At 48.8% G+C, this 12879-nt stretch overlaps 1 protein-coding gene across 2 annotated transcripts in view; it reads left to right on the top strand.

Annotated features, from left to right (window-relative positions):
- Positions 1–12879, top strand: part of MIA3 (MIA SH3 domain ER export factor 3) — a 68567-nt gene that overhangs the window by 33828 nt on the left and 21860 nt on the right. For both annotated transcript variants that reach the window (XM_066595194.1, XM_066595193.1), the window contains exons 8-17: positions 820–841; positions 3814–3902; positions 3989–4066; positions 5251–5361; positions 6583–6654; positions 7423–7527; positions 8767–8889; positions 9836–9935; positions 10033–10088; positions 12194–12284. In XM_066595194.1, coding sequence (XP_066451291.1) covers positions 820–841; positions 3814–3902; positions 3989–4066; positions 5251–5361; positions 6583–6654; positions 7423–7527; positions 8767–8889; positions 9836–9935; positions 10033–10088; positions 12194–12284 — 847 coding nt within the window. The remainder of the gene's footprint in view (positions 1–819; positions 842–3813; positions 3903–3988; positions 4067–5250; positions 5362–6582; positions 6655–7422; positions 7528–8766; positions 8890–9835; positions 9936–10032; positions 10089–12193; positions 12285–12879) is intronic.

Below are 12879 nucleotides of genomic sequence, written 5' to 3'. Positions count from 1 at the left end.
ATGTGTCCGAACTCGCAACTCACCGTTCCTCCGCACGGATGGGCTATAACAGCAGCGACCAGTTCCAGCGCCATTGTGTCTGAGAGACAGAAAGACGAGACTCCAGCGGGCAAAAGAGCACAAAACTTGTATCACTGAACAGCGGAGAAACATCTCCTGGTCAGATGGATCCAGATTTCTGTTGCTGGGAGGTCAGAATTTGGCACAAGCAGCATGAATCGCTGACCCCTTCCTGCCAGCTGGTCAGAACATGTCAGCACCGCCATCAAATCCACAAGGAGCTTCCTGTCCGCAGGGGCCGGTATTCCTGCAGAGTGATGTCATCACCCTAGTATAATCTACGCCACAACAAAATGCTGCAGTACTGAAGGCCAAATGAGTCCAACACTACTAGATGGGGTCTAATAAAGGGGCCGTTAACTGCAGATTTGGGATTCTTTAAAAGTATGGTCCCCCCCCCCCCTCAGTTATGGGAGTTACGGGGAGAGCGAGGTGCTGCCACCTGTCCATTCCTTTCAGTAGGGAACGTGCCTGTTTCATGTCTGCTTATGGGGGTGACAGGAGCCGTCCCCCCTGATAGGCGCTGGTCCAGCAGCTATGGCATGTCTCCCCCTGTAACCTTATGTCAGCCGGCCGGCTTATTGGCTGCGCTCTGCAGTTCGTGGCATTAAGCTGGAGGCTTTTCTTAGCAATCAGCTAATCCCGTTTCCCTGAGTGTTCCCTTTCACTGCCGGCGGCCGCCTCTCGCTCCTGACCTCTGAATGCTGTTGTTGTGCGGGGGGTTCGTCGCAGTAACGCCTGTCATCTGTTCTCTTACAGGTGAAGAGCAGAATGTACCAAGGTAAGCGCCTCTCCCCTCCTCCGTGGGTTTCCTTGTGACCTCCAGTAGCTCAGTCTTACAAGGCTGCATCAGATCCCGACCTCATGACCAGAGGCGTAACTTGAAGCTCCCGGGCCCCGATGCAAAACCTGTAACGGGGCCCCAAACTGTAATGCTTTATTCATAGTACTGGGCTTCCTATATGGAGAAGAGAGGCCTTATGGGCCCCCTAAGGCTCCTGGGCCCGGGTGCAACCGCATCCCCTGCATACCCTATAGTTAGGCCCCCGCTTTTTTTTCCCTCTGGGTCAGTATGATTATTGTAATACCAAACTTAGAAATATGCAGATTTACGAAATTTTAGAAGGTGTTTATTTTCTAAAAGTAGTGAAAAAAAAATACTCTCTTTTGTTTTCATCTTCTGATCCCAAAACTTTTATTTTTCGACGATTGCACCGTGTGAGGGCGCGGTTTTTTTTCGGGGTAAGCGGTATTTTCTATTTGTGCCTCTTTTTGGTTACGTACAACTTTATAGTCACGTTTTGGTAATTTTTTGTGGAAACTCTGTGACCAAAAGTGACTGAAATCTGACTTTGTGTATTTTTGCCCGTCATGGTGTTCACTGAGTGGGATAAAGAATACCTTATATTAATAGTTCAGACTTTCATCAACCCGGTGAGACCAATAATGCTTGGCTTATTTATTACCTTTAATGGGAAAAGGTCTTGTTTTTTTTTTTTTTTTGCCTTTAAACGCAGCTGGCTCCATTTTCAGCTATTGTTCGCAGATGTCAGCTACTTTATAAAGCCGTCAACCGCCCAATACAGTGCGGGCTCCGTACCCCTCTTTTTCTCCTGTTACGTATAATTACGTCATAATCATTAAAAAGTATCAGCGCGCTTTTTGAAAACTTCTGAGATGTCGGAGCGACTTGGCAAAGTCTTTGATCTGTGGGGTCCGGGTGCTGAGACCCCCGCAGATCGCTGTGATGCAGCACTCGCCTGAGCACTGGGCCCTTTCAGCTGTCTTCATTGCTTGCCGGCTTCTCTTGGCAGCTGAAGACTGATGCATAGACTTCTATAGACATCTTTGTGTTCGCCTTCAGTTGCTGAGACGAGCCGATAGGCAGCCGAAGGGGCTCAGGGTCCGGTTGAGCGCTGCAGCCCCTTCTTTCGGCGATCAGCAGGGTCTCAGCACCCGGCCCCCCACAGATCATGTTGCTCTGACATTACAAAAATTTAGAAAAAGTGCAACTACTTTTTAACCCCTTGCCAACCGATGTGCCCTTCTCAGCCATTTACCTCTGTGATCCGGTACATCTGCAAATCGTTTACATTAAAACTATTGGGCTGTTTTGTGTAAACGGCTCCTATGGCGACCCATGCGTCTCTATGGTTACAGAGTCCAATCAAACCCTCTCTGTGTTACTTCACAGTTGGGAGTAGAAGAAGCAGAGCTTTGTATTCTATAACCGTGGAGGCACAGAGGGCTGCATAGGAGCCGGAGACACAAACGTGCTAGAAAATGAGTAAAAGATGAGAAAAATGAAAGCGTTTTTCAGGCCTCCTGACCTCTGGACAGGTCCTCAATACCAGATCTGCAGGGGCCCAATGCACCCACTGACCACCTGTTCTTCCAAGCTGTAGTGGACAAGCCTAGCTGATAAGCGGGATATCAATCACTTGCCGATCTGATATGGATGACGGGTCATCAATTAAAGAAGAAAAAAACCCTGCCCCCCCCCCCTTCACTTCTCTTCCCCTAAATGTAAGGCTTGGCTCACGTGGGCGGACCAGATTCCGCATGCGGGAGGCCCACAGCAGATTCCGTCTGTGAGCCCGGCAGACGGCCCGGGGCACCTTATTTCCCTGTACTGCTTATAACTGTGAGGCTCGCCATTGGTCATGCGCAATACACTGTTTTTTTCTTAATATTTGTATTTTCGAACTGTCGCTAAGCGATGGCGCGAGTACCCGCAGTCCACCCGCACTGTTAATGGTGTACGGGCTGCGGGTCAGACAGTCTCCATTGACTTCATTAGGGACCGTGACGGCAGAATAGAGCACGCTGTGTTTTGTCCTCTGCTTGCAGAATACGCAAATCGTATCTGAGTGTGAGTGAGAGAATGAACGTGCCTGCTTCTCAATGCCTGCATTTTGCCGCGGACGCCGGTCACAGATTCCACAATTGGAGTGTGAGCCCGGCCGAAGGCTCCTTTTACACGGAGTGATAAATCGGTTGCAGTTGCGTTCGCATATCATTCAGCTGTTTACATGTAACGACGTGCGGACAACTATTTTCATGCTTGCATAAAACAAACAAGTAACTAGATGAACGGCTGCCTGTCCCCACGGCTCGAGCGCTTCGAGTTTTTTTTTTTTCATGCCTCAACCACGAACAATAAGTAAACAAATTATCGCTCGCCGTTCAGTCGCTGGCAGCATTTACTGCTGAGACTCGTACCGTCCAATGATAATCTAAACCATATCGTTCCGTGTAAAAGGGCCCTAAGTTTGGAAAGTGGTCGATTCATATCTTTTCATTGCTAGCACTAGGGGATGGAGCGGCGGCAGGTGGAGGGGGGGGGGGGGGGGGGGTATTGCTGACATTCAGACCGCTAATCGGCTGGAGGGGACATAACCCGGAGCACCACTACTTATAACGTGATTTGTCCATCCAGTTGCTCCTTCAGTCACAGATCGGCTCCCAAGTGGCTAAAACCTAGCAGTTCTATTGGGAAACTGCTTATCTAGCAATTCCCCCAGTATAGTGATGTTCCATAAACGTCTCCCCCCAAGCAGTAAGAGTGATCCCTGCCCTTGCAGCCCTGTGAGTCCCTCTCCACAATATACAATGTTAACCCCTTCAGTACCAAGCGCGGTGACTATACGTTGGATAGTCCCTGGCTTTAATCCCAGTCGATAGTAGAATTCCCTTCTGCCGTATCGCCTCTCGTATGACCGGATGCAGCAATGTGTTTACGTTGTCTTCCAGTCAATGAGAAGCAGCTCGCTGAGAAGATCGCGGCGCTGATGAAAGAGAAGAGCGAAGCTTTGGAAAAAATATCGGAGCTGGAAAAAAAGGTAAACCGATCAGATTGTACGATGGGATGTGCGAAGCTCATGATATACGCCGCCGTCTATTACAGCTTTATGTGGTTGTTCTTCAGGTAAAAGAGGCCAAGGAGTCTGAAGGTACGACCCAGCAGAAGAGCACGCACCTGCAGGAGGAGGCCGGCGCCCTGAAGGTAACCGCCGCTCTGTAGATATTTACTATGGCGAGACTTCACCCTGGGCTCAAAGTTTTTAAAGTCAATGTCCGTGATCTCGAAGGGAAGGTGTCATCAGACATTTTGTGTTAAACATATTTTTAGAGAATTTTATTTATTTATTTTTTAATCGCGCATAATCTATATTTACCAAAATAAAATCCTGCAGTTTTCCCACCGACCACAGAGCCTAAGGCTCATGCCCATGGACGGCGGAAATCTGCGGCAGAATCACGCATGTGAGCAGTGACAGGCAGAAAAGCTATAAGGTTCAATGGAACCTAATAGCTGTGTTATTCCGCTGTGAATTCCTGCCATGGGGAACGCAGCAGAAATCCGTCCGTGGGCAGTGGCCCTAATAGGCTGATGCTTTTTGATCTGGAGAGAAAACTTTGCAGCAATCGTCTTAACTAACATGACAGTCAGGATTTCACTGAGAGGGGGCACCTATATGTAGAGAAAACAGATTCCACCAGTCACAAGAGGTGATCTGCTGGGAGTACCTCCTCCCCCTCCCTGCACAATGACCCCTGCAGGTCCTCAGAGCATACCCCATACAAGTCAATGTCCCCTCCTGTCCACTGTGTAAATAGCCACTGCTGTCACTTCAATCAGCTGATTGGCGGGGATTCCGAGTGACGGACCTCAGCCCATCTACTATTGATGACCTATTCTACGGACGGATCATCAATTGTTTGGTGTCAGAGATCCCTCTTAAGTCTGTCTGGGGTTTCCTTATGGCCCTTTTATACGGGCCGACAGCTGCTTAAACGACTACACGAGCGCTGATGTCACCGCTAAGGTCACCAGCGCTCTTGTAGAGTGTTTAAACCAAAAGACATCACTGGCTTCTCGCTCAGCGTTTCATCTTGTATGTGGGGAGCGTTTACACGCAACGAGAAGCCAACAATTCAGCAACAGTTTATCCACTGACTGAAAGCCAGCGATGAAAACTGCGAATGAAAAGTGAGCTGAACGATTATTGAACAGATTTGTTTCTTTGAACGACGTTTGAGCGATAACCGTTACGTGTAAACGGGCCATTACTTGATGACTTTCCGGCTGTGTTAACGTTTTTCGTACGGACATTACTGGTGAGTTGGCGGCAGTTTAATCGCAAGAATGCGAGACAGTGTAAAAGGTTCTGCTTCTTTCTTAAACAGGCGACTATTAAGGAGCTGAAGAGCAACAACAAGCAGATAGATGTCAAAATGAGGAACTTGCGTCAAGAGTTGGAGTCTCAGAAGGAACAGAACAAGAGGAAGCAGGAAATGGTGAGTGCGGCGCTTCTACAAAGGCTCATTAACATGCACAGAGCCGTACATTGGTCACCCTCTAAGTGATATATTGAGCACCTCTTGGTATGATTGGTCACATGACTGTATCCTCTGTACCTTTATAATGAAACTGCTATGGTCACATGATGTCTCTCAGCCAATCTTCGGGCTTATTCAGACGAGCGTATCAAGCATTGGTCTATGAAGAATGGACCGATTTCATTCTGCACAGACGTCGGTGTTTCATCAGTTTGTGGTGGTTGTGCATCTTTTTAACATCCTTGTCGTCTTTGTGTGAAGGGCGCCCAGTTTTTTTCTCTAGCATTGCTTACTAGAGATGAGCGGGCGTATTCGGAAAAGCACTACTCGCTCGAGTAATTTGCTTTATCCGAGTATCGCTGTGCTCGTCCCTGAAGATTCGGGTGCCGCTGCGCAGCGGGGAGCAGGGGAGAGCGGGCGGGAGAGAGGGAGAGAAAGATCTTACCTCCGTTCCTCCCCACTCTCCCCTGCAGCTCCCCGCTCCGTGCCGGCACCCGAATCTTCAGGGACGAGCACAGCGATACTCGGATAAAGCAAATTACTCGAGTGAGTAGTGCTTTTCTGAGTACGCTCGCTCATCTCTATTGCTTACCAATGATCAGTGAAAAATCAGCATTTTTTTTTTCTTGCACACCCTTTAATTTGGATAGGTGACTATCATCCAAGAAGTCAGACTTGAAAAGGGCATGCTGCAAGTTTTTACAGTCTGTAAAGAATCCTCATTGACGAGGCACACGGACCGCACACTGACCAATTCAAGTCAGTTGTAAATACTAACACACATATCAAAAATCACACGTGTGAATAAGGCCTAAGCCCATCAGTCGCCCCATAATGCCATTGGAGGGAAGCGATAAAGTGAAAGACGCCATTCTTTGACTACCACCAGGGTCACACTGACTATTGAGTCCTGACATGTTGTGACCGTCGCACCACCAGGCCGCGATACGAATAACCGTATGGATTCGAATCCATGCAATGTAAAGGTGTTAGTATTTATCTACAAGATGAGACCAGCAAGACGGAGTCTTAAGATAATGTCAGCTGTATTTGTGGAGTTGTATGTGATGGAATAGTAAAAAAAATATATATATATATATATATATATATATATATATATATATATATATATATATATATATATATATATATATATACACTCATCATTGCTTTTTACAGATCTACGAAGGACAGAAATCTGTAGAGCAACTCAAAGAGCAGTTTGCACAGAATTCAGCAGAGCTCTCTGAGGTAAGTGCAGTTGCCAGTAAATGGAAAGCATTAGGGCTTCTGTCCATGGGTGAATTTTCATTGCGCTCCCCGCGGCGTTATCCGGCCACGGGGAACGCAATGACGCTTTCCATAGCGTTGCTATGGAAAGTGCAGCCCCCCCTGTCCACGAGCGGAGAATCATAGCAATTCTCCGCTCGTGGCCGGCAAAACGCAGCATGCTGCGAATTGCCGCAATTCTCCCCAGTGAGCCTATCTGTCAGATAGGCTCACTGCGGAGATCAGTCAGCTGGCTCCTGCTCCCGGGCGGGATTTCTCAACGCCCGTGGACAGGCAGCCTTAGTTAAGGGCTTTTCTGGGAGTTTAACAAATTAAGCTATAACTGCAGGAAATGTTATAAAATAACCCTTACTCGCCTGTTACATTCCCCACCCCCACACTACCCCCAACACACACACATTTCTCGGCTCATGTGAATAGAAAATGAAACGCACGCTGATTGGCGATTGAAACACTGGCACTAGAATTTGCCCCTTGTAAAAGGACCATTAGTCTGGATATGCATGACCTGGTCGTCCCCTGCTTTGAATGCTGTATGTCATATAACGTGTTTGTGCCATCCATTGTCATAAGGCTGGCTATTTGCCAAGTCTCAGGCGCTGCACCCACAGCAATCCACATAGGCACACAGTGACTCATGTTAAAAGGGTTGTCTATGATGAGATAACGGACGGTTTCTCAGCAGCTCCCACCTGAATTTTGTCTAATATCTTTATTTTTTTGTTTCAGCTGCAAATTGCTTTAAATGAGGCAAAAATGAAAGAGCATAAAGTTCGCAACGATTTCCGTATTTTGCATGAGGAGAACGCCCAGCTGAAGGACAGGAAGGAGCAGGTACTTCGGGGATGTCTCATTCATTGCTGTACTTGATGATCTCCGTCACTCCCATAGACCGTGAGTGGAGCAGTAGCGCGCTTGTGTGAGCAGCTCTCCATTCATTGTCCTATGGTCCGGGAAATCTGGATTAGTGGAGGTTTAAGCGATCAGTTATCACTTATCCCGTGGATAGGTGATGAATGTTCGGGGGCCAATCCCTTTAAAGGAGGGGAAGCTCATTTAATGATATGACGCTGTTAAAGGACACAAACTTGACAGATTACGAAAAGTCTACCAATCAACTGCTGAAGTAGTAAACATTACAGGGAATGTCTCACTATAGGTTTTACCTGCCATGCAGACGCCCCAGCCACAGCTCAGTCCGGAAGTGAATGTCGGCGGATGGCCATCGCTCTATTCAGTTCACTGGGACCGCCAATGATGGCTGAGTTTGACTGTCTCCAGCAGTCCCATTGTAGTGAATGGAGTAGTGGTACGTGTGCACGTGGCCTTCCGCTGCCATACACTTTAGGACTAAGCTTGGGTTTCTGCATGGCAGGTAAAACCTGTTGTGAGACCTCCCTTTTAATGTTTACTATTTTAGCAGTGGATTGGTAGAATTTTTTGCAATCTACAGTGTTCCGATTGCCAACTTGGCATGCAGTTTAGTGCTGCAGCCGTCCTCTACCAGTGCCGCCACCTCTAGACATGAGCATGATTGTCTCCTTTCAATGCATTTTATGAGGCATCATTTCCTCAAGCGACTTGTTGGAATTACCAAAGAGAAGACAATCTCAGATCTCGTGTAGAAGCACGGGCCCCTAGGAGAAATACAAATCACACCAGCCTGTTGCTGTATCAAGTGATTTCTAATGTATTCAAAGTTGCATGTGGATTATATACCATAAATGACATCACAGGAAAAGTACATACCCCCAAAACTAATAAGAACACATGATAGGCTAGAACTAAAAGGATTAACATAAGTTCACACCTTTTAAGGTGTAACTATAACATACAAAGAAACCCTTATTATTTCATTGAGAAGGAATGTAAGGGAGAAGGTCTGGAGGACTATTGTTATCTCTGTGCTATACACTCACTGGTATATAGAAATGGATACACTTAACCTCTTCACTACTTATACTAGTGGGATACTAAATCTTTCTAGTCTACAATCTCATAGCAAAAACAATTAACTGATGCATTCATCTACAAATTTCTTAACACGACTCTTCTTATATTTTTGTGTTTTAGCTTCTGAAGGAAGCGGACGGATGGAGCGAGCGGCAGCGGGAGCTCGACGAGCAGATCCAGCTCCAGCAAAAATCGCACAAAGACCTGGAGGAAGCGCTGGCCTACAAAGAAAATGAGATTGAGGTAAAATGTTTTCTACTTCTCTCCATCTTGTTACATAGGACAATCCACAGTGCTTGTACTCCCACGGCTTTATCTCTCCTCTCCACGTTTCCGTGGCCGTCCTCCTGCACACAATATTCTGTGGTCAATTTAGATCAAATTTACCTTTTACCAAAGTGCATGTTTGAGAGAGGGAAAGCCAACTGCAAGTGGCTCTGTTCTTTGTATGGCACATTCATGTATACACCCCATGTTATTGCCACGTGTACATATGCTTTAGCTCTATTACAACCAAGTGCCGTACATGTATGAGGCTTGGTCCTGGGCTTTAAACCCACGCAGTTAAACCTTCTCCATGGTTTAAAGGTCCAGCATTATAGCAGGAGCAGGTTGGGATTTGACCACTGGAGATGGCCCAGGACCCTGAAGAGATGACAGATGTGGTTTTTAAATGCTTCCGATGTTTCTCTTTCCCAGCATGCATAGCACTCCTTGAGCTCTATGTAGTGAATCGGGGCAGCAGCAGCACTGTTGGACCTGGTGATCACCTGATTGCTGGATGACCCCAGCATAGTAGATTTCTTAGCTAATCGGCTCTGCCAGTGACGGTCACCATAGGGGTTGTTTTCACCACTGTTTGCTGGGTCTGCTGTCAGTGCGACAGAGCTGGAAGCAGATGGCCCCGCTCACACTGCTGCAGCCCGGGTTTGTATTGCAGGCGCAGTTCCCATTCAATTCAACGCAATATTAACCCGGTCCGCTGCACTACGGACAGAACTCATCTGCATCTGGCTCTGTCTACACTGAACAGGCCAGCGAACAGCTGATGGGCGGGGATCCCGAGCGCCAAACCCTGCCAATCATTATATCAGATAATAGCTCGTCGGTAGTAAAGGACTTAAGGGGTTTAAAGACTATTGTCTTCATGAGCGACTCTCTACAGCGTTATCTCACCTCATGTTCTTAGGTCCTGACTAACTGCATCATGCAACTGAAGCAGCTGGAGGAGGATTCTAGTGCCGGAGACGATGGCAGCTGGCAGCCGGCAGAGAATGGAGAAGTACCAGGTGATTGATGGCAGACATGGACATTAGTGCGCTGCTGTAGATGTTCCTTATTTGTTCTTCTGTCCGCCATAAGCTCAGTGTTCCCTTTTATTTCCAGAGAAACGCAAGGATAAGATGAAGAAGCAAATCACGCAAATGATGGATGTTTCCAGGGTAAGTGGCCTTTACACATTCATCTCTCTGGTTTTCTTCAGTGTATGTTGGTGATGACTGCAAACTAGTCAACCAATTAATTTATGTCTTGTTCTTTTACTAAAAAGGAGGGAGGGATATGGTATGGGGAATGAGGCAAGGGAGACTTATGGTATGAAGGTGGGGGAGTTGGTATAGGAAGGTGCATGGGAGGAAGGAATATTGGGGATTAAAAGGGAAATTGTAGGGAGGAATGTAGTATGAGAAGGATTCTGGGAGAGAGGTATATGGTATAGAAGGATGTGGTGCAGAGGGATGAGGGTGGGAGGATAAGATACGGGAGGGATATGGTATGAGGAGGGATGGCAAGAAGGATGTTGTGCAGAGGGATGAGGGCAGGAGGGACTTGTACGGAGGGATGAGGGCTGGAGGGACTTGTACGGAGGGATGAGGGCAAGAGGGACTTGTACGGAGGGATGAGGGCAAGAGGGACTTGTACGGAGGGATGAGGGCAGGAGGGACTTGTACGGAGGGATGAGGGCAGGAGGGACTTGTACGGAGGGATGAGGGCAGGAGGGACTTGTACGGAGGGATGAGGGCAGGAGGGATGAGGGCAGGAGGGACTTGTACGGAGGGATGAGGGCAGGAGGGACTTGTACGGAGGGATGAGGGCAGGAGGGACTTGTACGGAGGGATGAGGGCAGGAGGGACTTGTACGGAGGGATGAGGGCAGGAGGGACTTGTACGGAGGGATGAGGGCAGGAGGGACTTGTACGGAGGGATGAGGGCAGGAGGGACGTGTACGGAGGGATGAGGGCAGGAGGGACGTGTACGGAGGGATGAGGGCAGGAGGGACGTGTACGGAGGGATGAGGGCAGGAGGGACGTGTACGGAGGGATGAGGGCAGGAGGGACGTGTACGGAGGGATGAGGGCAGGAGGGACGTGTACGGAGGGATGAGGGCAGGAGGGACGTGTACGGAGGGATGAGGGCAGGAGGGACGTGTACGGAGGGATGAGGGCAGGAGGGACGTGTACGGAGGGATGAGGGCAGGAGGGACGTGTACGGAGGGATGAGGGCAGGAGGGACGTGTACGGAGGGATGAGGGCAGGAGGGACGTGTACGGAGGGAGGAGGGCAGGAGGGACGTGTACGGAGGGAGGAGGGCAGGAGGGACGTGTACGGAGGGAGGAGGGCAGGAGGGACGTGTACGGAGGGAGGAGGGCAGGAGGGACGTGTACGGAGGGAGGAGGGCAGGAGGGACGTGTACGGAGGGAGGAGGGCAGGAGGGACGTGTACGGAGGGAGGAGGGCAGGAGGGACGTGTACGGAGGGAGGAGGGCAGGAGGGACGTGTACGGAGGGAGGAGGGCAGGAGGGACGTGTACGGAGGGAGGAGGGCAGGAGGGACGTGTACGGAGGGAGGAGGGCAGGAGGGACGTGTACGGAGGGAGGAGGGCAGGAGGGACGTGTACGGAGGGAGGAGGGCAGGAGGGACGTGTACGGAGGGAGGAGGGCAGGAGGGACGTGTACGGAGGGAGGAGGGCAGGAGGGACGTGTACGGAGGGAGGAGGGCAGGAGGGACGTGTACGGAGGGAGGAGGGCAGGAGGGACGTGTACGGAGGGAGGAGGGCAGGAGGGACGTGTACGGAGGGAGGAGGGCAGGAGGGACTTGTACGGAGGGAGGAGGGCAGGAGGGACTTGTACGGAGGGAGGAGGGCAGGAGGGACTTGTACGGAGGGAGGAGGGCAGGAGGGACTTGTACGGAGGGAGGAGGGCAGGAGGGACTTGTACGGAGGGAGGAGGGCAGGAGTATATATTGGAGGGAGGGATATAGACGGGTGAGAGAGATGGTAGGGAGGAATATGGTATGGGAAGGAGGGTTGAGGACAGGCGGGATATGATATAGTATGGGAGCAGTATGGCATGGGGCGGCAGGAAGGATATAGGAAGGATATAGGATGGATCAGTTCAGTTCGGCAGCACGAGGCATGTCTTATGGATGGATGAGTTTGGTTTTTTTCCATGTTAATTTGTTTTGCATATTCCAAATTCTTCGAAGATATTTCATATAACAAGTTGTGAATTTCTCAGCTGACTATTTTTGTTTCTCTTGAATTTCTCTATTAGGTCAAAACAACGTTATCAATAATCGAGGAGGAGAAAGATTTGTATCAGCGAAAACTGACCGATGAGATCTCCGCGCGGCACGATCTGGAAGGTGAGATGGGAATATAGAGACATCCTAATGGAGAACTTAGAAGTGTAGAATCCATGCACATCTTCTAGGTAATCCTTCACCCCTTGTAAAGTCTGGGAACGCCTGTTCTGTGGACCCTCGGACGCTCCTGAATCTCTTCTTGACTGCATAACGTAAAATCCTATATACGTCACAGAGTTGTGGATGGGTATGGAGTGGGCACAGGAACCCACAGCTTACCTGGTGGGTGCCAGCGGTGTTCAACAGCTGACACTAACAGCTTAACCACTTATATGACATGGCATCTAAATGTATTAAGTGGGAGTCCCACACAACAATACAAGTTTTAAACAATTTTTAAAAATATTAAAAAATAAAAAGAACAAAGTTCAGCCACAGCCTTTAAAAAATAAAAATATAAACCGTAAAAAACCCCAAAATGGGTATTTCTATGTTCATAAAGGTTTGCTGTGATGGAGTAGAAGAACAGGAAGCAGAATGGTGATGTGAAAAGAGCCTTAGTAATTAATTCTCTGACTTCACTTTGCTTTTGGAGCACAGAGGGGCGGTGCGTTTTTGGAAAACTGCTAAAGGGTTCCCTAATGATAAGCGAGAT

Source organism: Eleutherodactylus coqui, chromosome 3 (assembly GCF_035609145.1).
Source record: "Eleutherodactylus coqui strain aEleCoq1 chromosome 3, aEleCoq1.hap1, whole genome shotgun sequence".
NCBI classification, from domain to species: Eukaryota; Metazoa; Chordata; class Amphibia; order Anura; family Eleutherodactylidae; genus Eleutherodactylus; species Eleutherodactylus coqui.
The sequence above is the reverse complement of the archived record's forward strand: the minus strand, read 5'-3'. Positions and strand labels throughout refer to the sequence as shown.